The sequence below is a fragment of the Haliotis rubra genome, unplaced genomic scaffold, assembly GCF_003918875.1.
Source record: "Haliotis rubra isolate DU_JTF1 unplaced genomic scaffold, ASM391887v1 Scf187, whole genome shotgun sequence".
Lineage (NCBI taxonomy): Eukaryota > Metazoa > Mollusca > Gastropoda > Lepetellida > Haliotidae > Haliotis > Haliotis rubra.
The window spans coordinates 1,037,785-1,063,654 of record NW_025765858.1 but is presented as its reverse complement, the minus strand read 5'-3'; the positions used below and the strand labels follow the sequence as shown (position 1 = coordinate 1,063,654).

Here is a 25,870-nt window from a genome sequence, read left to right as displayed (position 1 = left end):
TAATACCACTTCGAATGCAAAATCAGTTGCCTATATAACAAAAAATAGCAAGCGAAAATTCATTAAGATCGGTCGTGACAATAATGACAGGCATTATATTTGTAATAGGAAGCCACGAGATGACAACTCTCAATCGCAGTGCGGAGCAAGAAAGTATGGCTCATCGTCGAAAACTCATACAAACTAAAGCGGCAACAGTTTGGCCGATACGATGTCATGAACGCTATTTTGTAGGGAACACTTGCTATTTTTGTGTGAAATAGATTAATATATCCTTTATCGCTCAAAGTTAGTAAAATATAGCTATAAATGATATTAAGATAAAAATACGTTTTTGTTTGCATCGTCAAAAAACCCTGACACCGGAATACATTATTCCAATAGCTGGATACATAATTGAAATAATTAACAACATAAGAATAATACTAAGAAAAAATAACAAATATGATTGAATAATGAATATGTTTGTACACGAAAAAGAATTTCATCAGATCAACACCTTAACAGTTCCGTGGCCAATATCTGTCAGTGACTTTATCACGAAAAGATGCGAACTAGACTTTTGTTTGCAAAATGTAAGCTACATCCTTTTTAAAGAATATGTAATAAAACTTTGCAATATTTGCAACCCTTCTTCAATGTGAACAGACACCAGGACTCATTTTATTCTGCGTGTTTAAAAGTGTGGTTTTAACACATTAGTTACCAAATACGTACCATATGGGGTGCGTGAGTGAGTTCAAATTTGACGTCAATTTGGTGATATTTCCGTCACGTATTGCAAAACAATATCAGTTGATCGCCAAATCTTCCTCTCATTAAGTCGGTCAGATAAATTTGTAATGGAACAAAAGACACATTTGCTGAGTTCAGGTTCTAAACTGTTATGTTCCTTTGAAACTGTAATGACCAGTGCGGTTTCACACTTTTTAAGATTGATTGTGACAGTTTGAATATATCATTGTGGGTTTCGCTTCCCCCATTTGTCGCTATGAATACAGATTAGCTGATCATTGTTCCATGTGTCGTGTGACCAAGCCATGTAGTGTGGATTTGGATAAGTCTGTACTTTTACATATATTATCTCACAGAGGCTGTACAATCATATTGCTTAACCGACACGGTTACCTTTGGTAATACGTTCTTATGTTTGTAAAATCGTTTGGTATTGTACAGTATTCTCATCAAAGTTGTTTTGCTTTTTGTAAAAACCACGGTAACAATTACACACACATATACACACGCACGCACACACGCAAACATACACACATATACATACATGTGTAAACACACACACACATGCATACATACATGCATGCATGCATGCATGCATGCATGCATACATACATACATACATACATACATACATACATACATACATACATACATACATACATACATACATACATACATACATACATACATACATACATACATACATACATACATACATACATACATACATACATACATACATACTTGAATAAAATTATATCGGTTTGTGTCTGTATTATAGATACTAGCCAAGGCTTTCCATGCGTACTTCTTTCCACCGATTCATTTGCAATAAAACATTCCGAATTTATTTGTGTTTCTAACTCATCACCTCAACAGGTATCAGTATTTCAATTCATATGATATACAAACACGTACACTCGCATTCATCCGCACCTATATCTAAACTCACTCACTCACACACATGCATACACTTGCATACATACTAGGCTATGATGTACTTTGAGTGGAGTCACGCTCATAACGCAAATCCTGGATTAAGTTGGTCTTAACTACAAACGGTTTGCCTTCCTTGTTTCTGGATCGCAGTGAGATTGGATGATAATACCTATTGAGTGACATCTAAGTTTTCTATTTAGTATGATTTGCCATTTATCAAGTATTTCTTAACGTTAGTTATATCTTTGCTACAATCGCAAACATTGGTAACACTGAAAAATTAATCAATGAATTATGTTTTTATCATGACTCGCCTCTCCATAACGAGGTTTGGCGTGTGTGAAACATAATTTGTCCTGCCTTGGCTGCCCCCTCATGCACTGGCGATATTGTCTTATCAAACCGGAAGAATTTCATATACCAGGAAACAAACCAGTGACTCATTCGTTTGAGGCGAATTAAATGTATATAATTGTTGCGTAGGGTTGCGGTTAATAATTTGCAGTTACAAAAGGTTTAAGCATCCCATTTAAACCAGCAAAATAGAACACATAGAAGTCTAAAATATTCAATAATATATTGAATAAAGAATGAGCAAACTACAATAAATGACAATACAGATTTATAGTACAATGCAATTGAGTAACAATCGGTGGAACACGTCACGGCATGATGAAAGCCGAAAAATGCCAAGGGAGGCAACTTTGAAACGCTACCTCAAAAGGTGCACCGCTACAAATACTATTGCCATTGATCATATGTGATGCGATATGCAAGCCAAAACCCACACTCAAAACTTTAAACATTGTGACACACTCTCATAACAGTAGCATCACAGATGGCAGGGGCGGTGGGGTATCCTAGTGGTTAAAGCGTTTGCTCATCACGCCGAAGACCTGGGTTCGATTCCCCACATGGGTAAAATGTGTGAAACCCAATTCTGGTGTCCCCCGATATTGCTGGAATATTGCTAAAAGCGGCGTAAACCATAATCACTCACTCATAGCTAGCAATGGTTTGCTGTCATCACGCCCTCCTATTAGTAATCGCACCTGGATCACAGAAAACAGTAGCTGCTATATACGAGTACTCACTTTGTCGTCGCTTAATCAAATTAAAAGCGTCAGTTATTTGTTCTTTCTGCCCACACAAAACAAATGTAAACAAACAGTTCAGGGTTGACTGTCTACAACATGAATGCATTACATGAACATATTCAGTATCTTCAAAGCCAGAACCTCATTGTAATATACTTCATTCAGGCCTTGGTTACGTCATACATGACTGCGCGATAATGATCACAAGTTTGAGAGTGAATCATGCATCTATCAAAAATTGCGGTATGGCTCCTTTTATCCTGCATATTATGACATACACTGGTCCTCACGAGCTCAGGCGTGCCTGAGAAGCAGATTAGAGGATCAAGTCATAGGTCCACTAACCGTCACACGATGTTGAGTTTAACAATTGCAATGTAGTATGGGTGAACGCCTTGGAACACTTTACTTTCACTTCCATTTGTGATACACTTAACTATCCACGTAGTGATGGGTTAGATTCAATTCAGCGGCACTTTAACAATCGCTCGCCCTTGCTACAGTTCTTTCAAAACTTGTTTGGTCACTTACGCAGATATATTTCATGCGTTGTTTAAGGGTGAGTGAGTGAGTATGATTTGACGCCGTTTTTAGCAATATCCCTGCATTACGACGGTTGGGGACAACAGAAATGTGGGTCCACAATTTCTTCGGGTCCCGGGTCTTCAATGTGACAAGAGGACGTTTTAACCATTAGGCTACCCCACCGTGTCCGGACGCTCTAACCACTACACCACGGAGGCGGTCTGCTTGAATAAGAAAATGCGGTGTGAAGATGATTTCTATGTGTCAAAGTGAACACGTCATGCATGGTATAACGGAATGCGTGCTATTATTCTTGACGTGTGTGTATGTGGGTCTCTATGTGTGCGTCAATGTGTTTGTTTTTAATCCACCAAATCTGAATATGTATTTATATGTAATATCATATTTCGTAAAAGATACGTTCCACAAATACACAAGCGTAACCTTTCTGCTAGTCTGGTGAATAATTATTTGTCTCAGGTTTGATCAATCTGTTCAAACGTCACAGCATAATAGACTGTAACAATGATGCACACGGCGTCCGAAACATCATTTAAAACAACCTTCGTTGATCTCAATACAAGTTGCCATGAGGACATGATGGGATCTTCTATTGTCGATGTGTCCATGTCTTGAGATTTACCCATATATAACGTCCTTGCACTTTGTATAAAAAGCGAGACACTGGCGACCGCCGTGTACAACCTTACTACTACATGTGATCACTGCCACCGTCGTTATTAGACTATGAATTGCGGTTTACCCAGCTCGAGAGTCCTGTATTGTCAGAAGGATCAGTGAGGTAGCCTAGTCGTTAAAACGTTCGCTCGTCACGCTGAAGATCCGGGTTCGATTCCACAAATGGGTACAATGTGTGAAGTCCATTTTTTCTTATTGTAAAATGTCACAACTTTCCGCTTGCAAGCAAACTCGGTTTGCACAAAAACTACCCATCAAAAGTTTAGCCTCACGTAAAGCACTCACTATATGCTATATTTATATATATGGTTATATCGAAAATGAATTTCTCCACTAAATAATGGGAACCAACTGCAATTGTTATTCAGATGAATTGCACGAGGATCATGCATTAAGTTGCTTAAAAGCATGTGTAAATATCGTGCATGCAAACGGCTGCGTTTTGGTGTAAAGCTTTGTTAAGAATTTGCCAATTTTCACTTATTTTCATCATTTACAGAACTCGTGACAATAATCTTTTCAGCGATACGAATTTGTTTTACAATACTTCTGTTCATGCGTAAACAGTACCTTTACACAGAATGGAATATTTTGCAAAATCTAGTTAGAACAGTAGACTTTAGTGAGTCAAAACTTTTGAATGGTACTTCATAAAAATATTTATTGTGCACTGAAACTAATCACGATTACACAGAGCCAGTTGTGTCAGAGAATGTTATTTAAATATTTCCTGCTTCGTGGATTGAATAATGATGCTGCGTTCTGATAAGGAAGTTTGTCCTGATTTAACAAAATACATGTTACAGTAGTACACGAGCCGCCATGGACCTGGTAAGTCCACTCATTCCTTCAGTGATCATCATAGTATAGTTGGTGATGGGGTGGCCTAATGGTTAAAGCGTTCGCTCATCACTCTGACCCGGGTTCCATTCCCTACATGGGCACAATGTGTGAAGCCCTTTTCTGTTTGACCCCCGCCGTAAACCTAAACGCACTCATAGTATAGTTCCACAGAGATTGCTATACAGATCAAAGCATGAACTACTATTGCTTAGTCACTATAATCAGGTGCTCCTCTCTATTAATACATTACATGACGGCAATGGTGCGGTCCAATGTGGAGCTGAGGTACAAAATATTTCTTTAAGGTCAAAGTGAGGAACAAATTCATCTGGACGTGGATACTTGCTGGTATTTGTGTTTCTGTGACTGTAACTGGACGTGGACACGACGCTCAAAGTAAGTCGATTTGATTGTTGTAGATTAACTTGCACATCAGTGCGTTACTGTTATACTTGCAAGTTACAGCTTATAATGTTATATTGGTATCGCCGTGTTATATCATTTTAATACAGCCTACTTACAGATATAACAAATCCTATATGTTTTTAGTCGTAAGCATAATTTCAATATGAATAAAGTATCACACATGTAACAAGTAAACAGTTGTATTAAATGCGATATGTTACATTGACACCTTGAAGCTGCAACGATCAGTATCAGCCAAGTCTGTGATACCTGTGTTTACAGATTACACGCAGGATCCTTACATCGTGTCTCCGGGGAGAGTCCAGTATGGCAGTGATGTAAACCTGACGTGCTATATTTTAATTGAAGTAAAGTTCTTCACGTTCATCTCCTTCACGTGGAAGAAAAATGATGAACGAATAATCCATGGAGGGAATTATGAGATGAGCTCAGGGCCTGGGTCATTTGAAAACAGCATACACAGATACCACACCAATACTCTGACAGTTAAAGACACGAGGGTGACTGATGAAGGAAAGAGATACATGTGTCAGGTTGAACTGGGAGTTGGAACATGGTCATCGTACTTTCACACTGACGAGTACATATTTGGACAAGAAGGTGAGACCGATATATGGTATCATCATTATTGAACAAAGAGTCAAGAACCATAGTAAGGACAATTCCTGTGAAAACGTCCCATATAAACATTACATGCGATGACATCATAATGGAAGAATATTGATCTTTATTCACAATAAGTAATGACATTAAAACATATAATCCTTGTGATGGCAATATTTTTTTTGTCTGTTAATTGCTCAACGGACACTTTCTAAATGTGACTATTTCAGTCCCATCTACTACCACCACAACTGCAAGTGAAGGCGAGGATGTCACCATATTCTCGACTTGGAGGGTGATCACGGATGATGTGATAAGGTTTTGGTCTCCTAGTGATAGACTCATTGCTACAATACAATCTATCTCTGTCTACATCTGGCCAAACTACAGGTCAAAAGTAAAGGTCATCAGACTGATCACTTCACATAGCGGGAAAACAGTTAAGTTGATGATCATCAATGCTACGAAGGGAGATTCAGGACGTTATTACTTGAGTGATTTCAAGCGAAGATCATTTTATGGTGGCCACAACCTTGTGATTGCTGGTAAGTCTCGAGTATATATTTGAATATGTAAAGTGAGTGAGTGAGTGAGTTAATATTTAACGTCACATCGGCAATATTTCAGCAATATTGCGACTGCAAAAAGTTATGTACTAATAATAAACATATGTATGCTGATTTAAAAACCTGCCAGCGAAGGACAGTATAACGACTAGAATATCACAATTGGATTAAAACTAGTTTGAGTTCAGTGTAAAATGTTAAATCATTTCAAAACAGCACAATATAAAAACGGGCTATAGATCGCCAACAACTGAAGGTAGATCACCATACTAGGGATGAATATGTTAAGCATTATCAATTAGAGTACCGTTCTTTGTCCTACGGCATCTACACTTGACGTCCTACAATAACAAATTCTGGGTAATGTTACACTTGTGCAATATAAATTCGCTTTGAAGCAAGCCAGTTTGGGCTCAAGATATGTTTGACGGTACTACAGGACACACTGTATTTCATACAGCTGATCAGTTTTACCAGGAAGTTGTTTTGAAATACAAAACACACGACTTTTTCCTTGGCAGGGTAACTAAGAGGTTAATTGGGGTTAATAAATAGTGGCTTGCATCCTTCAAAACCAGTTAAAAGTAAAAATGTCGTCATAAGGGGTATACGTGGAAAAAGGTATGTGGCCACTGTTAAAAGACCTTCATGTTTTCATTTGTCAAACAAATTATCAAGCTAAACTACCATGTTTTAGATGCAGATTCAGAATGGGAGTTCTAATAAAATCGTTAGTTTAGAAGGAAGAATAAAAACTTGACAGACTGGAATTGTTTAAGATCGTAAGAACACACATGTCTCACCTAGTATTGTACCTTCCACCATTGGTCAAACAAAACCTCAAACGGCGGCTCCAGCCTCCATGACGTCAGCAAATACGATCGAAACGCTCTCTCGTAACAAGATATTGCTGCGGGGTACCTGCATACCCCAGTCCAAAGTTTCACAAGTTTCACAACGTATTCTTAAACGTTTAAATTGATATTATTTCCCTGCATGAAAATCCCCGGTATTTGAAAATAAAATATCTGGTGTTTGGAGGTTCGAATGCTGTCAGTTTTAAAGCAAATATTTAAACTATATGTCTTGAGCCAACACTTTATAATTCCTAATATAACAATCCTTTCAGATTTTGCATTTTACCTGTGCTTATGATCAGCCTGTGAAGGTGCGGGTTAGAATGCACCTTCAGTAACCCATGCTTGTCGTAAGAGGCGACTAACGGGATCGGGTTGTCAGGCTCGCTAGCTTGGTTGACACATGTCATCGGTTCTCAATTGCGCAGATCGATTCTCATGCTCTTGATCACTGGATTGTCCGGTCCAGACTCGATTATTCACAGACCGCCGACATATAGCTGAGTGTGGAGTAAAACTAACTCACTCACTTTGTTTATGATCCAGATGGTGGATGTTATTACTATTCGCCTCCTGTGACTGTCACCAGCACACCTCTATCTACAGCTACAACCGCCAACACTGACAAAAGTAATGTCATTCGTTATTACAAAGTATTAAAATATTTTGAGAAAAAAATTCGATCCACTATATTTTCTTTACATAAATGTATGTGTCCTCTTAAGTTTTCGGGTTTTTTTCATAAACCTTTTGTAGCAGTTCGAGGTCGAAAGGCTAACATGATTTTCTTAAACCCAGTATCTTCTGCGACATTAAACTCTATTGGACCAAAAGATTCACAACACACATGGCTAACATGGTTTCAGTTAGTTACTGACTGCCAGGAAATAGATCAGTTAGGGAAACTGAAGTGTGATTTTATATTTCAGGCGTTACTACGGTCGTCCTTTACATCATCGTCGGGTGTTGTGTCCTGTTTATTGTCCTGACTGTATTCATCGTTGCAGCTATTGTGTTGATAAGGATCAAACGACAAGGTAACCTAATTTAATGTGTTAATAAAACCAGATTACTGTATAGGTGAGTGAGTGAGTTGTGCTTTACGCCACTGTGAATCCAACGGGCATGTGAGCTGTCCTCTATACTCAGAAACAGTCTGAACACTCATGCCTTCATTATCATCTATCAGGGTGGTTATCTCCCTTTGCCCAGGGCATGATTATTTGCTGGGACCATTAACTGTTAGCTTCCCTTGTTAAGCGTCCACCATTGTCATCTGATCACAAGTCATGTCACACATGTACTTATACATGTATCTGCTTTGTAGTTTTCTTCATGTGGTGAAGGAGTAAAAATATACTCTGAATGTCGTGGCCATCATAAGACAGATGTTGACCTCAATAAATGTTCATCCTTTTCATGCATCACTTCTAATTGTCATTCAGAGACCCTTTAATATCAGCTTATAATCACTTTCATCCCTCTGACCTTGGTTTCGTTTTCAACATAATGTCAAACTTGAAACTTTAAGGTCATCATTCCTATTTTGCAGATTACTGGAACTTAAGGTAAGGGTATTCTGTTTATTCACCAATTGTTCGAATCAGTCATCTAATCTTACTCGGGGTCATTTTCACATGTAACAATGAAACATTCCACTGAGAACTTAAGACCTATCTTTTTGTCTGTGATCGGACAGGCTTCTGTAAACGCCTGTGAGCAAGCTAGACGGAACTCAGCACTTCACATTTAGATTATATTTACAGTCATATATGTCAATGGTATACACGTAGCCTTCTCTAAGGCTTACTATATTTCACAGGTCACGAGGATCGTACATCACACCAATGCACAACATGCCAGAAAATATCGATAGTCAAGGCTATGCTGAAATCGACAATGCTGATTTACTTGAACGTGGCGCAGGCAACCTTGCGCGACCTGTCGGTAATATCCAATCTGATGACAATATTCCACCTGGTGCAAGAATCCGGCGAGAAAGGCAACAGCTAGAACGTAACTGTAGGAAGGTAGATGAGAATGACGAATATGAAGAGGTGAAACCACTGGACACTATCAACAGTGAAGAACTTCCAGAATAGCAAGAAAAAAGAGCTCCAATGCAGCAACCTGACCAGGACAGTGTGGAAGACATTACGGGTGAAATGAACATAACATTATCTGAAGCCTCCTCTCATTCAGATCCCGTGCTTGCTGTTGCTGATTGGTCGGTCCATGGAAGAGACTCTGGAAGTATGACAGCAGGGCGTATTGAAGCGCTTGCAGAGACCGGCTTCATGACTCAAGACACTGATGAAACATGGAATGCACCCCTCGGTACTGTTGATACTGAGGAGTTATCAGGTACTATAGAAATATTTCCCGAAGTCGGAAGGATGACAGCAAAGAATGCAGGAGCACATCAGCTCTCGATGGAAGGAAGAGCGCGGATAATGCTGAAAGTGAAGCACGTGGTGTCACTAATATAACAACAGATAATTATGACAGTCTGATGCCGCACCGATCTTGTGACACGTACACAGCACTGGGTCATACAACGGATAAATAGTCCTCCAGCATCTGTTTCAAGTGCTGCATTAAACATGGAAAAGACAATTATTTTTTCTTGTACCACGCTATCTTGTGGAGAATCAAATGACGCTTGTTCTGAAATATTCAAATAAAACTTTAATATGTTCACTTGTACGATACCTTTGTTTTAACTCGAAGGAACCATGAACATATATATATTATCTTTTTTATTGTACATATTTCTGCAGTTTAGGCAACAAACATTGTTAGTATTAGGGAATATATTGTCTCATACATCGAAACGCTTACTTCACACTTGTGTTACATAGTGTGTTGTTTCTTTGCTTGTTTGTTGTTTAAGGCCGCACTCAGCAATATTCCAACTAAATGACGGCGATCTGTAAATAAACGAACCTGGACCAGACAATCCAGTGATCAACAGCATGAGCATCGATCTACACTTTTGGGATACGATGGATGTGTGAACAAGTCAGCGAATCTTATCATTCGATCCAGTTAGTCGTCAATTCTCACCAGAATCGTCACTGGTCTTATAGCTGGAGTATTGCCAAGTGCGGCATAAAACTAAACTCGCTCACTCACTCATGGGTCTTGAGATAAGACACAGATAGTTTAGTCCTTCGGTACCGAAATGTTTAGTCGTCAGCACTTGTCGTATATATTAGTTCCGTTCTGAGAGCTAATATTGTGGCGTACTTATAACACATTAACATGAAGAAATACGTGAGAAGGTATTTAATGTACCCATGCTATTTGCATTTTATTGTACATAATTCAATTTTACTTCAATAAAAACTATGCATCATATTGTTTTTTGTTGTTGTGATTGGTGTAGTGATATGACGGCCTTCGGAGAGAACAAGAAGACGAGGAATATGTATTTAGTTAATCTATCTCCGTCTTGTCTGTTTGGTATTTTGCATATTTTTGCATAGTTTTTGCATCAAGTTCAACATAAATGCCATAGTATATGGCTTTGTTCAACACCTACTACATAAACGGTAGTATGACTATCCTGTTGGACCAGGAGAGCCACTGAACATTTCTAGGCACTAAATATAAGTTACGATTCATTATGTCAAAATTGGGTACAAATATGTCTTTGCCAGGACACAGATTGCAGTAGCCACATGTGACTTATATAATTACAAATGGACCTATATTTGCTGTATATGTACACATGCGTAGGGTTTAGACAAACACACACAGATAGTTTATGTGAGCCTCACCTCATATATACATTAAAGTACACGTAGAATAGGTAAAATATCACAATTTAAGGACATGAAATTAAATACGTACAGAATACTTGAAAGGTAAAGCATAGGCATACAAAATTAAAACATAATGAATTTATACGATAACAAGTATACACTACTGATAGGAGTTTTAAGAATATAGGAGATTACGACGACGCTAAAGTATACTAACAGAAAAAAAGTAACAGTGCATAACATAAATTTGCATTAAATAAAAATTATTTGAAAAGTTATAAAAATAAACGTAAATAAACATGTTTATTACATGCACTTTGCACTTTGCATGAAATTTGATGTCATGTATCGCACGTGGCACGTGCAGATTGTGCACAATGAACTTACTCACTTTTTGCATGCTTTGTAACACCTGAAGTTCACACACCTGATATTGAAAATTGAAGAACGATTGACTATTCTCTAGACTTTGAATTTTGTGGAAAACACGTAAATTTGCAACATTATGGCAACACGAGAGATTTGCGTCGGACCGGCCGTCCACGCGTGACGTCACGTCAGCAAGAAAACCACATGCGTCTGACCCATCTAAGAAACAATCTCAGGAACTGCTCAGGAACAATCCTGGCTTACGTCCAATCAGTTCCAGGACTGTACGGAAGCGATTGAGTGCGCACAATATCCAGCCCTGATGGCCTGCAATCCGTCCAATTTTGTTTCAACGTCACCGACAGGCACGTCTTGCTTGATGCAGACAGCATCTACGGCATATGAAACAGGATTGTTATGGCGTTTTGTTCTCTGATAAGTCGAGGTTTCTTTTGGACAGCTCAGATGGCAGGGCAAACGTGTACAGACGGCGCATGCTGAACGGTATGCTTCGTGTCTGTTGTCAACGTTGACAGTTTGGTATCGAAAGCGTATGGGTATGGGTATGGGGTGATATCACATCTTATGGTCCGACACAACTTGTCATTGTCAGTGGCAATCTGACTGCGATACAGAGATGAGATTATTGGGCATCATGTGGAGCCGTTCATTCAAGGACAGAGACGTAACTTCACGCTTCCGCAAGATAATGCCCGTCGACATGTTGTTTGTTTTATCACAGATTTCCTGAGACAGCGGAACACTCCTGTACTCCCCTTGCCAGCTGATTCTCCGGACCCGTTCCCTAAGCATATTTGGGGTGAAAATGGAGAGACGTTTACGTCAAACCCAGAATCAGTCATTGACTTAGCTGAATTGGAACAAGCTTTGGTTCAGACATGAAACATCATTCAACAAACTTTCTTCAATTTGCTTAGTGTCGTCTATGCGTCATCGTTGTCAAACCTGCATCAACGCCAATGGTGGACACACACGATGATGCTGAATTTGTGAACTGACTTTTGACACCATATCTCTTCAAGGGCTTGTCATGGTGCCTAGTGTCAAATCATACAGATTTAGATCTCATCCTGTTAACAGTTAAACATTGATTAAGGAAAACACAACAAGTCATGTTACTATCTTTTTGCATTAAAATATGGTATAATATCGAATAATGCACAGTTACTTTATTCCGCTAGTATATATTAAAACAGGTTTGGGCACATTTAACCATTAAGTGGTTATGACTTAAAATAGCTGTGAACTTCATGCTCTCTGGCCACAAATGGACGTATCTCTGCTGTATATGTATGATATCCTAGTGGCTCCGGGCGGTGGGGTAGCCTAGTGGTTAAAACGTTCGCTCGTCACGCCGATGACACGGGTTCCATTCCCCACATGGGTAAAATGTGTGAAGCCCATTTCTGGTGTACCCCGCGATGATATTGTTGGAATATTGCTAAAGGAGACGTAAACCTCACTCACTCACTCACTCACTCACTAGTGCATCCAGGAGAGCCTACTAAACATTTCTAGGCACTATGTATAAGCTTCGATTCATTCTGTCAACATTTTGCACAAATATGTCTTTTCCAGAACACGGATTACTGTATACACATGTGTAATATGACATACATAATTACAAATGGACCTATCTCTGCTGTATATGTACACATGCGTCGGGTTTATGATCATGTTTTCAAACTGTCTTTTCAGTCCACTCCCAAGACGTTTGGCTTCGAACACAATCAACTGGGCCAGTGAGCTTCACCAGGATCACCAATCGTGCCGCTTCTTACAAAAATCATTTTGGTGTTTGTGCTTTATTCTTAAAGACCGCTACGCATTCGTTAGAACCGTTCAAATGTAACATAGGACTTATTAGTACGTGACGGCTAAAACTGACCAAAACGCAAAGATTCTGCAAATCGTTGGGTTGTTTAAATATAACAAATGCGGCTAAAGTAGTGTGTAAAAGTGAACACGTCACACTTATGCATGGTATGAAGGACGCGTTCTGTTATTCCGGGGGGGTGTGTGTGTGTGTGTGTGTGTGTGTGTGTGTGTGTGTGTGTGTGTGTGTGTCTGTGTGTGTGTCTGTCTGTCAGTCTGTCTGTCTATACGTCTGTCTGTCTGTCTGTCTATACGTGTGTGTAAATGTATTAAACCTGAAGAATAGGTATTTATATGTAATATTATCTTGAGTAAAATGTACTTTCCACAAATACACGAAGTATAAACATTATGCTAGTATGATGAATAATAATGATCATGGTTCCTAAATATCTTAAAAAGGTGACAGCATGATTAACCTTAACAATGAACAAACTTTAAATGATTCCATCTCCAAACGCCGATGTGTCCATTTCTTGAGATTTACCCAGATATAACGCCCTTGCCCTTTGTGTAAAAAGGCGAGACACTGGCGACCATCGAGAACTAGCTTAGTTGTCTTAATATGGACGATCAATGCTACCGTTATCATTAGACTATGTATTAACATATACACAGCTCGTGAGTCCTGTGTTGTCAGAAGGATCAGTTGGGTAGCCTGGTGGTTAAAGCGTTCGCTCGACACGCTGAAGAGAGGGGTTCGATTCCACACATGGGTACAATGTCTGAAACCCATTGCTTGTGACCCCGCTGTGATATTGCTTAAATACTAGTATTGCTAAAAGCGCTGTTAAACTCATTCTCTTACTTTTGTCTGAAACTGACCACCATTACACAGAGCCCGTAGTGTCAGAGAATGTTTTATAAATATTCCCTGTTTGTCGTTGAATGGATCAACTTGCGGATGCTGCGTTCTGATAAGGAAGTTTGTCCTGATTTATCAAAATACATGTTACAGTAGTACATGAACTGCCATGGACCTGGTAAGTCCACTCCACTCATACTTTCCGTGACCATCATAGTATAGTTGGGTGGTGGGGTAGCCAAAATGGTTAAAGCGTTCGCATGTCACGCCGAAGACCCGGTTCGATTTCCCACATGGACAGTGAGTCAAGCCTCTTACTGGTGTCCCCCGCCGTGATATTACTGGAATATTACTACAAGCGGCGCAAAACTAAACTCACTCATAGTATAGTTCCACAGAGATCGCTATACAGATCAATACATGAACTACTAATGCTTAGTCACTATAATCAGGTGCTCCTCTCTATTAATACATTTTATGACGGCAATGGCGCGGTCCAATGTGGAGCTGAGGTACAAAATATTTCTGTAGCTGGACGTGGACCCGACGCTCAAAGTAAGTCGATTTGATTGTTGTAGATTAACTTGCACATCAGTGCATTATTGCTACACTTGCTAGTTACAGCTTATTACGTTATATTGGTAGTGCTGTGCTATATCATTTTTATACAGCCTACTTACAAATATAACAAATCCAATATGTTTTATTCGTATGCATAATTTCAATGTAAATAAAGTATCACACATGTAACAAGTAAACAGTTGTATTAAATGCGATATGTTACATTGACACTTTGAAGCTGCCACGATCAGTATTAGCCAAGTCGGTGATGTCTGTGTTTACAGATTACACGCAGGATCCTTACATTGTGTCTCCTGAAAGAGTCCAGTATGGCAGTGATGTAAACCTGACATGTTATGTTTTAAGTGAAGTAAAGTTCTTCACGTCCATCTCCTTCACGTGGAAGAAAAACGATGAAAGATTAATCCATGGAGGGAATTATGAGATGAGCTCAGGGTCCGGGTCATTTGTAAACAGCACACACAAATACTACACCAATACACGAGGATGACTGATGAAGGAAAGAGATACATGTGTCAGGGTTGAAGTGGCAGGTTTGAACATGGTCATCTTCCTTAAACACTGACGAGTACATATTTGGACAAGAAGGTGAGACCGATGTAAGGTATCATCGTTATTGAACAAACAATCAAGAACCATAGTACGGACAATTCCCGTAAAAACGTCCCGTATAAACATTACATGCGATGACATCATAATGGAAGAATATTCATCGGTATTCACAATAAATACTGACATTAAAACATACATACCCTGACATACATTTATGCAAACCATGGCCATATTTTGTTTTCTGTCAATTGCTAAAAGGACACTTTCTCAATGTTTCAGTCTCATCTAATACCACCACAACTGCAAGTGAAGGCAATGATGTCACCATATTCCCGACATAGAGGGTGACGGATGATGCGATGTGGTTTGGTCTCCTAGTGGTGGACCCATTGCCACCATACAATCTTTCTCTGTCTATATCTGGCAAAACAGTCGATCAAAAGTGAAGGTCGTCAGACTGTTCACTTCACCCTACCGGAAAACAGTTAAGTTGCTGATCTGTAATGTTACAAAGGGGGACGCTGGTCGATATGACTTGAGTGATTACAAGCGAAGATCATTTTATGGTGGCCACAACTTGTGATTGCAGTCTCGAGTATATATTTGAATATTTAAAGCATTATCAATAAGAGTACCTTTCTGTGTCCTACGGCATCTCACCTGGATGTCCTGCGATAACAAATTCTGGGTAATGTTACACATGTGCAATAGAAAATCGCTTTGAAGCAAAACCAGTTTGGGCTCAAGATATGTTTCAGCGGTACTACAGGAAAAACTGTATTGGATACAGTTGATCAGTTTTATCTGGACGTGACACTCTCCTTGGCAGGGGGTAGCTTATAGGTCATTAGGGTTAATAGTGGCTTCCATCCTTCAAAACAAGTTGAAGTAAAATGTTTTGGAATGTATCCTTTTTCAGATCGTAAGATTACACAGGTTTCAACTAGTATTGTACCTTCTACCATCGGTCAAACAAAACCTCAAACGGCGGCTCCAGCCTCCATGACGTCAGCAAATACTCAGGGTACGTTACGATCGAAACGCTCTCTCTTAACAAGATATTGCTGCGTGGCACCTTCATATCCCACTGTCCCAAGTCCCTGCATGAAATTTCCCGGTATTTGAAAATACAATGTGTAGAGTTTGGAGGTTCGAATGCTGTCAATTTTAGAGCAAATATTTAAACTATATGTCTGGAGCAAACTTTATAATTCCTAAGATAACAATCCCTTCAGATTTTCCATTTTACCTGTGCTTATGATACACCCGGGAAGGTCCAGGTTAGAATGGAATCTTCAGTAACCCATACTTGTCTCAAGAGGCGACTAACGCGATCGGGTGGTCAGGCTCACTGGCTTGGTTGACATATGTCTTCGGTTCGCAATTGCGCAGATCTATGCTAATGTTGTTGATCGCTGGATTATTTACAGACCGCCGACATATAGCTGAGTGCGACGTGAAACTAAACTCACTCACTCACTCACTCACTTTGATTACGATCCAGATGGTGGATGGTATTACTATTTGTTTCCTGTTGTTGTAGATGTCACATCTAACACAGTGACTGTCACCAGCACACAAACCTCAGCTGCGACAACTACCGGGATACTTCTTTCTACAGCTACAACCGCCAACACTGACCAAAGTAATGCCATTCATTATTATTAAAAACGGGATCATACAGATCCCTCTAATTATAGACCAATATCACTCACTAGCTGCGTTTGCAAAACCATGGAACGCATGATCAACAATCGACTTGTTTGGTACTTGGAAACCAATAACCTTATAACTAATATACAATGTGGTTTCCGTAAAAACCGTAGTACCATCGATCATTTAGTGCGTTTAGAATCTTTTGTAAAAAATGCCATAATTAATAAACAACATGCAGTGTCAATCTTTTTTTGATTTAGAAAAGCATATGACACTACATGGAAACATGGTATTTTAAAGAGATTTACGATTTTTGGATTGAGAGGCCGTTTGCCTCAATTTATATCAAGTTTTTTAGCTAATAGGCAATTTCAAGTCCGAGTGGGTTCTACCCTGTCTGACCATTATAATCAGGATCAGGGTGTCCCACAAGGCAGTATTTTGTCTGTCACACTTTTTAGCATCAAGATCAACAGTTTATCCAAGGTTTTAAATGATTCAATAGATGGATCTCTTTTGTGGATGATTTTAATATTTCTTGTCGTGGTAAGAATATGCATACTATTGAGCGGCAACTGCAGCTGTGTTTAAATAAAATACATAAATGGTGTCTTGAAAACGGTTTTAAATTTTCCAAGTCCAAAACTAATTGTCTACACTTTTTGTAGAAAATATAAGCCGCATAAAGACCGGAACTATCTCTAAATGGCACTCCTATCAAAGTTGTGAAGGAGGCCAAGTTCTTCAGGTATTATTTTTGACTCACACTTAACGTTTCTACCACATATTAAAACACTTAAAACTAAATGCCTGAAGGCACTCGATTTGTTAAAAGTTGTTTCCAACTCAAAGTGGGGAGGGGATCAAACTACGCTCCTTCACTTATACCGAGCATTGGTACGATCTAAACTTGATTATGGTTCGATCATATATGGAGGAGCCTGCAAAAGCAACCTTAAATTACTTGATTCTGTTCACCCCCAAGGTCTAAGACTTTGTCTTGGATCATTTAGAACCTCTCCAGTTGATAGTCTATATGTTGAGGCAGATGAGCCTTCGCTTTCCCAACGCCGTATTAAATTATCCTTACAATATATTACTAAACTATATTCAAACAAATCTAATCCTGCATTTAATTGTGTCTTCAATCCTCTTTATGAGGATTTGTATAACAAACAGCCTTCTCTTGTTCCGCCTCTTGGGCACAGAATTAAACCATTCCTTTCTGCTGCTGGCATTGAGCTGGAGAATATATCTCCTTCTCGTCTTCTTTCTTCTCCTCCTTGGCAATTGGTGAGACCAGAAGTTGACTTAACATTAACCACATTTAAAAAATCCGAAACTAATGATTTACAATATAAACAAGAATTTAGTCAATTAAGAAATAAATATAATACCTATAAATCCTTATATACAGATGGATCCAAGGTTGGTGGCGCGGTTGCTTGTGCCACTGTCATTGGAGTCCAAAACAATATCTTCAGACTACCCAATGACAGTTCAATTTTCACAGCAGAAGCAAACGCCATCTTAACAGCTCTTAAATATATTAATAAACACCGTAAATATAAACAATATATAATCTTTTCTGACTCTCTATCTTGCCTTCAGGCGATTAAAAATCTATCTTGGAAACATCCACTTTTAATTGAAATAATTGAATTATATAATGATCTTGCTACTGGCCAATGCGACATCGTCTTTTGTTGGTTACCCAGCCACGTTGGCATTTCTGGGAACACGATGTCTGATATTGCTGCTAAGGCAGCCCTCAACAAATCTGTGACATCACTTCTTATCCTTAAGCCAGCATTAGAACTTACATCCGTGATCTAATGCAGAAGAAGTGGGACACCCAAGTAGGTATTAATAAATTACATGCAATAAAACCCTATATTGGTTACACCTACTTGGGTTGTCAGTCCAGATTTGAAGAGGTCATCATACGACGATGTCGTATTGGCCACACTAGATATTCTCATGAGTACCTATTAAAAGGTGAGGATCCTCCGTTCTGTATCCCTTGTGATGAAAGAATCACAGTCAAGCTTGTCTTGCTTGACTGCATTGAATATTCCATCACAAGGGATAAGTATTTTAATGTCAAAACATTGAAGGATCTTCTTAATAATGTTAGTTCTCATTTAGTTATTGCCTTTTTAAAAGAATTAGATTTGTTAAGTGATTTGTAAATAGATAAATATTTTATTATTGGTAGTTTGAATTAGTAACTGAGATTGTTAGTGGCTGTACCCTCAAAGTGGGTTGAAGTAGTGTAAAATTATTGTCCTCCTGAGAGGGTACGTAAGTCCTAAAACTTTCAAAGTTAACTTTTTGCTTACCCGATTTTTAATCGTAGTATATTTGTTCATTTAAATTTTGGCTAAACTTGTCCTACAATCGCCAGCTGCTGAAGGGATGGTGTAAATCCAACTAGGATCCATGCAGGTAGCGAAAGTAATGTAAGTCCCCATGGTTCCTAGTATGGTGATCTACCTTCAGTTGTTGGCGATCTATAGCCCATTTTTACATTGTATTGTCTTCTTTAATTGGAATATTTTAGCTTTGTTCGCTAGTTTTATATTGATATCTGTGATATTCTAGTTGTTTTACTGCCCTTCGTCGGCAGGTGTTTTATAATATACAGATATTTCATTCTAATATCAGAATGTTCTCGTCACGATATGGCTGAAATATTGCCGATGTGACGTTAAATATTAACTCACTCACCATTATTATTAAAATATTTTGAGAAAAAATATCGATCAATTTTATTTTCTTTACGTAAATGTGTGTGTCCTCTTTCATATTTCGTGTGGTTTTTTTCATAAACCATTTGTAACAGTTCGATGTCGAAGGACAAACATGATTTTCTTAAACCAGTATCTTCTGCGACATTAAACTCTATTGGACAAAAGAATTCACAACACACATGGGAAACATGGTTTCAGCTAGTTACTGACAGCCAGGAAATAGATCAGTTTGGAAACTGAAGTGGAATTTTATATTTCAGGCGTTACTACGGTCGTCATTTACATCATCGTCGGGTGTTGTGCCTTGTTTATTGTGCTGACTGTGTTCATCGTTGCAGCTATTATGCCGATAAGGATCAAACGACAAGGTAACCTAATTTAATGTGTTCATCAAATCAGATTACTGTTTAGGTGAGTGAGTGAGTTGTGCTTTATGCCACTGTGAATCCAACGGGCATGTGTGCGGTTCTGTATACTCAGAAGCAGTCAGAACACTCATGCCTTCATTATCATCTATCAGGGTGGTTATCTCCCTTTGTCCAGGGCATGATTATTTGCTGGGACCATTAACTGTTAGCTTCCCTTGTTAAGCATCCACCATTGTCATCTGATCACTAGTCTTGTCACACATGTACTTATACATGCATCTGCTTTGTAGTTTTCTTCATGTGGTGAAGGAGTAAAAATATACTCTGAATGTCGTGGCAGCACAGGACAGATGTTGACTTCAATAAATTTTCATCCTTTTCATGTATCACTTCCAATTGTCATTCAGAGACCCTTTAATATCAGCTTTTAATCGCTTTCATCCCTCTGACCTTGGTTTCGTTTGCAACTTAATGTCAAACATGAATCATTAAGGTCATCATTCCTATTTTGCAGATTACTGGAACTTAAGGTAAGGGTATTCTGTTTATTCACCAAGTGTTCGAATCAGTCATATACTCTTACTTGTGGTCATTTTCACATGTAATAAGGAAACATTCCACTGACAACTGAAGACCTATCTCTTTGTCTGTGATCGGACAGGCCTCTGTAAACGCCTGTGAGCAAGCTAGACGGAACTAGGCACTTAATGTTTAGATTATAATACAGTCATATATGTATATGGTATACACGTAGCCTTCTCTAAGGCTTACTATATTTCACAGGTCACAACGATCGTACATCACACCAATGCAGAACATGCCAGAAAATATCGATAGTCAAGGCTATGCTGAAATCGACAATGCTGATTTACTTGAACGTGGCGCAGGCAACCTTGCGCGACCTGTCGGTAAAATCCAATCTGATGACAATATTCCACCTGGTGCAAGAATCCGGCGAGAAAGGCAACAGTTAGAACGTAGCTGTAGGAAGGTAGATGAGAATGACGAATATGAAGAGGTGAAACCACTGGACGCTATCAACAGTGAAGAGCTTGCAGAAGAGCAAGAAAAGAGAGCTCCAATGCAGCAACCTGACCAGGACAGTGGGGGCGACATTACGGGTGAAATGAACATAACATTACCTGAAGCCTCCTCTTATTGAGACCCCCTGCTTTCTCTTGCTGATTGGTCGGTCCATGGAAGAGACTCTGGAAGTATGACAGCGGGGAGTATCGATGCGTTTGCAGAGACAAGCTTCATGACTCAAGACACTGATGAACCATGGGATGCACCCCTCGGTACCGTTGATACTGGGGAGTTATCAGCGACTATAGAAATATTTCCCGAAGTCGGACGGATGACTGCAACCAATGCAGGAGCACATCAGCTCTCGATGGAAGGAAGAGGGGATAATGCTGAAAGTGAAGCACGTGGTGTCACTAATATAACAACAGATAATTATGACAGTCTGATGCCGCACCGATCTTGTCACACGTGCAGAGCGCTGGGTCATACATAGTTCTCCAGCATCTGTATCAAGTGCTGCATTAAACATGGAAAAGAGAATTATGTTTTCTTGTACCACTCTATCTTGTGGAGAATTAAACGACGCTTGTTCTGAAATATTCAAATGAAACTTTAATATGTTCACTTGTACGATACCTTTGTTTTAACTTGAAGGAACCATGAGCATATATATATATAGATATAGATATATTATTTATTTTAATTGTACATATTTCTGCAGTTTAGGCAACAAACATTGTTAGTATTAGTGCATATATTGTGTCATACATCGAAACGCTTACTTTACACTTGTGTTACATAGTGTGTTGTTTGTTTGTTTATTGTTTAAGGTTGCCCTCAGCATTATTACAACTAAATGACGGCGATCTGTAAATAAACGAGCCTGGACCAGACAATCCAGTGATCAGCAGCATGAGCATCGATCTACGCATATGGGATACGATGACTTGTGTGAGCAAGTCATCGATTCTTTCAATTCGATTCAGTTAGTCGTCAATTCTCACCGGGATCGTCACGGGTCTTATAGCTGGAGTAGTGCTGAGTGCGGCATAAAACTAAACTTGCTCACCCACTCATGGGCTGACTGACTGAGTTCAGTTTTACGCCGCTTTTAGCAATATTCCAGCAATATCACGGCGGGGGACACCAGAAATGGGCTTACACCTGTTCGTGTGGGATCTGAAACAATGCATGTCCACAGAGAAAGCTATAGTTTCGCATCAAGTTCAACATAAATGCCATAGTGTATAGCTTTGTTCAACACTACTACATAAACGGTATGACTATCTTGTTTGACCAGGAGAGCCTACTGAACATTTCTAGGCACTAAATATAAGCTACGATTCATTCTGTCATAATTGGGTACAAATATGTCTTTGCCAGGACACAGATTGCAGTAGCTACAAGTGTATATAACTTATATAGTGAGTGAGTGAGTGAGTTTAGTTTTACGCCGCACTCAGCAATATTCCAGCTATAGGGCGGCGGTCTGTAAATAATCGAGTCTGGACCAGACAATCCAGTGATCAACAGCATGAGCATCGATCTGCGCAATTGGGAACCGATGACAATATAACTTATATAACTACAAATGGACCTATATTTGCTGTATATGTAGACATGCGTAGGGTGTAGACAGACACACACAGATAGTTTATTTGAGTGTCACCTCATATATACATTAAAAGTACACGTAGAATAGGTAAAATGTATGTATGTATGTATGTATGTATGCATGCATGCATGCATGCATGTATGTATGTATGTATACGTGTGTGTTCGTGTGTGTGTGCGCGCGTGTGTGTGCGTGTGTGTGTATGTATGTACGTACGTACGTACGTACACGTATGTATGATATGTATGTATGTATGTACGTACGTACGTACGTACGTACGTATGTATGTATAAATCAGCGTCTCTGCGGCTTGGGTATGCTGGAGACTTGAATGGCCAAACTGAAGTGGCCAGAGATTTTGGAGTCCATCGAAACACGATTTCATCTCTATGGAGACGTTTTCAACATTATGGCAACACGAGAGATTTGCGTCGGACCGGCCGTCCACGCGTGACGTCACGTCAGCAAGAAAACCACATGCGTCTGACCCATCTAAGAAATCGATTCCAGACTGCCACTTTGACTGCTCAGGAACAATCCTGGTTTACGTCCAATCAGTTCCAGGACTGTACGGAAGCGATTGAGTGCGCACAATATCCAGCCCTGATGGCCTGCAATCCGTCCAATTTTGTTTCAACGTCACCGACAGGCACGTCTTGCCTGATGCAGACAGCATCTATGGCATATGAAACAGGATTGTTATGGTGTTTTGTTCTCTGACAAGTCGAGGTTTCTTTTGGACAGCTCAGATGGCAGGGCAAAGGTGTACAGATGGCGATGCTGAACGGTATGCTTCGTGTCTGTTGTCAACGTTGACAGTTTTGTATCGAAAGCGTTATGGTATAGGGTGCTATCACATATCATGGTCCGACACAACTTGTCATTGTCAGTGGCAATCTGACTGCGATACAGAGATGAGATTATTGGACATTATGTGGAGCCGTTCATTCAAGGACAGAGACGTAACTTCACGCTTCCGCAAGATAATGCCCGTCGACATGTTGTTTGTTTTATCACAGATTTCCTGAGACAGAGGAACACTCCTGTACTCCCCTTGCCAGCTGTTTCCCCGGACCAGTTCCCTAAGCATGTTTGGGGTGAGATGGGGAGACATTTACGTCAAACTCAGAATCAGCCATTGACTTAGCTGACTTGGAACAAGCTTTGGTTCAGACATGAAACATCATTCCCCAAGCTTTCTTCAATTGTTTAGTGTCGTCTATGCGTCGTCGTCGTCGTTGTCAAACCTACATCAACACCAATGGTGGACACACACGATGATGCTGAATTTGTGAACTGACTTTTGACACCACATCTCTTCAAGGGCTTGTCATGATGCCTAGTGTCAAATCATACAGATTTAGATCTAATCCTGTTAACAGTTAAACATTGATTAAGGAAAACACCACAAATCATGTTATTATCTTTTGCTTTAAAATATGGTATAACATCAAATAATGCACTGTTACTTTCAAACCACGGAATCACTTCCTAGTACATCTGAAAGGCAGGCAGAGTCATCTTCAGATCACAAGTCACTTACTCAATCACGTTCACAATCTCCATCGTCATCTGATACTCAGCAAACTGCTAAAAGCAAACATAAACAGAAGCTTGATACCTTCAAAAAACAAAGTTGCAAAGCCCCAAAGAAAAAGAATTCAGTCATACAACAAATATGGATCTCTTGAGGCCATGGACGTATCTGAAAACGTCCATTCTAGGGCACATAGCTTGTCGCCCTCAAAAAGTGCGGGGTAGATCCCCTATAAATCCCAAAAGATAATGTCTTTTAATAATATTGTACAGTGGAACTGCAGAGGGCTAAGGAATAATTTCAAAGATTTGCAGCTATTAGTCCAGGACTTCACACCATCAGCCATCTATCTCGAGGAGACATATTTTAAAAAAACGGATACATTTGATTTACGCCATTTCAATGCTTACCATTCCTTTTCACCTCCAGGTGATTGGTCCTCTGGAGGATCTTCGATCCTTATCAAACAAAATGTTATCCATAGCCTTGTTATACTTAATACTGGTCTCCAGGCGGTTGCCGTACGACTGACGTTACATGTTGCGTTCACATTATGCTCTTTATACATCTCACCATCTTCAACTCTTCAGGAGACTGACCTTCAAAATGTATATGACCAACTCCCAAAACCTTGTATCATTATGCGAGATTTAAATGGCTACAACCCGCTCTGGGGTGGTACAACTACTAATGCTAAAGGTAAACTATTAGAAGACTTTTGTTCAGATAATGATTTATGCATATACAATGACGGTTCTAACACTTATTTACATCCTGGCACAGGAACGTATTCTGGTCTTTATCAATTACAGATTCAGACCTATTGAATGAATTTGAGTGGTCAGTCAATGAGGACTATGTGGAAGTGACCATTCCAAACAATACTAAAACCCGTGAATCCATCTGATGTTCCTCCATCATCAAGATGGAACTTTAAGAAGGCTAACTGGTCTTTGTATGAAACTTTCTGTGCTCACAAACTCAAACCTGAATTTTTTCATGATCTTCTATCCCAAAATCCTCTGCAGTTCCTCGTGTACGTAAACCATGGTTTAACGCTGAATGCAAACTAGCTCGCAAGGCACGGAAGAAAGCTGAACATTATTTCCGTTGGCATCCTATGGTCCACAATTTAAACAAATTTAAAATTTTAAATGCCAAAAGACGGCATACTTTTAAACAAAGTAAACTATGTATCAAACATCAATTCGAGCACACCGATATCAACGGTATGGAACATGATCCAGAAAATAAAAGGTAAGGGCTCTAAATCTAGCATTAAGCATCTCAAAGATGGAGATGAATTATTAACTGATAAATCTGACATAGCAAATAAATTTGGAGAAAGTTTGGGCAAACATTCTTCCTCATCTACCTATGTACCTGAATTCCAGAAATATCAAAGACAGCAGGAAAAGAAATCTATTAATTTCAATTCAGACAATGGGGAAGACTACAATGAAACCTTTTCGATACATGAGCTTCATACTGCTCTTGACCAAGCTCCACGATACTGCTCCAGGAGCTGATGGTATACATTATCAACTCCTGAAACACTTACCTGAATCATGTTTGGAGACGCTCCTACGTATTTTTTATGACATTTGGACATCTGGACAATTTCCTTCGTCGTAGCGTGATGCTTTAATTGTGC

The 25,870-nt window shown here is 39.3% G+C and overlaps 1 protein-coding gene across 1 annotated transcript; it reads left to right on the top strand.

Moving 5' to 3' along the window:
• The first annotated feature begins 4,747 nt into the window (after positions 1 to 4,747).
• LOC124274057 lies at positions 4,748 to 21,519 on the top strand. The gene is made up of 8 exons (XM_046709386.1): positions 4,748 to 4,826; positions 5,144 to 5,234; positions 5,526 to 5,864; positions 6,098 to 6,412; positions 16,805 to 16,906; positions 19,931 to 20,038; positions 20,553 to 20,568; positions 20,822 to 21,519. The coding sequence occupies exons 1-8, from the start codon at positions 4,818 to 4,820 to the stop codon at positions 21,198 to 21,200; spliced, it is 1,359 nt and encodes a 452-aa protein (XP_046565342.1). The 5' UTR covers positions 4,748 to 4,817; the 3' UTR covers positions 21,201 to 21,519.
• The last annotated feature ends 4,351 nt before the right edge of the window (positions 21,520 to 25,870 follow it).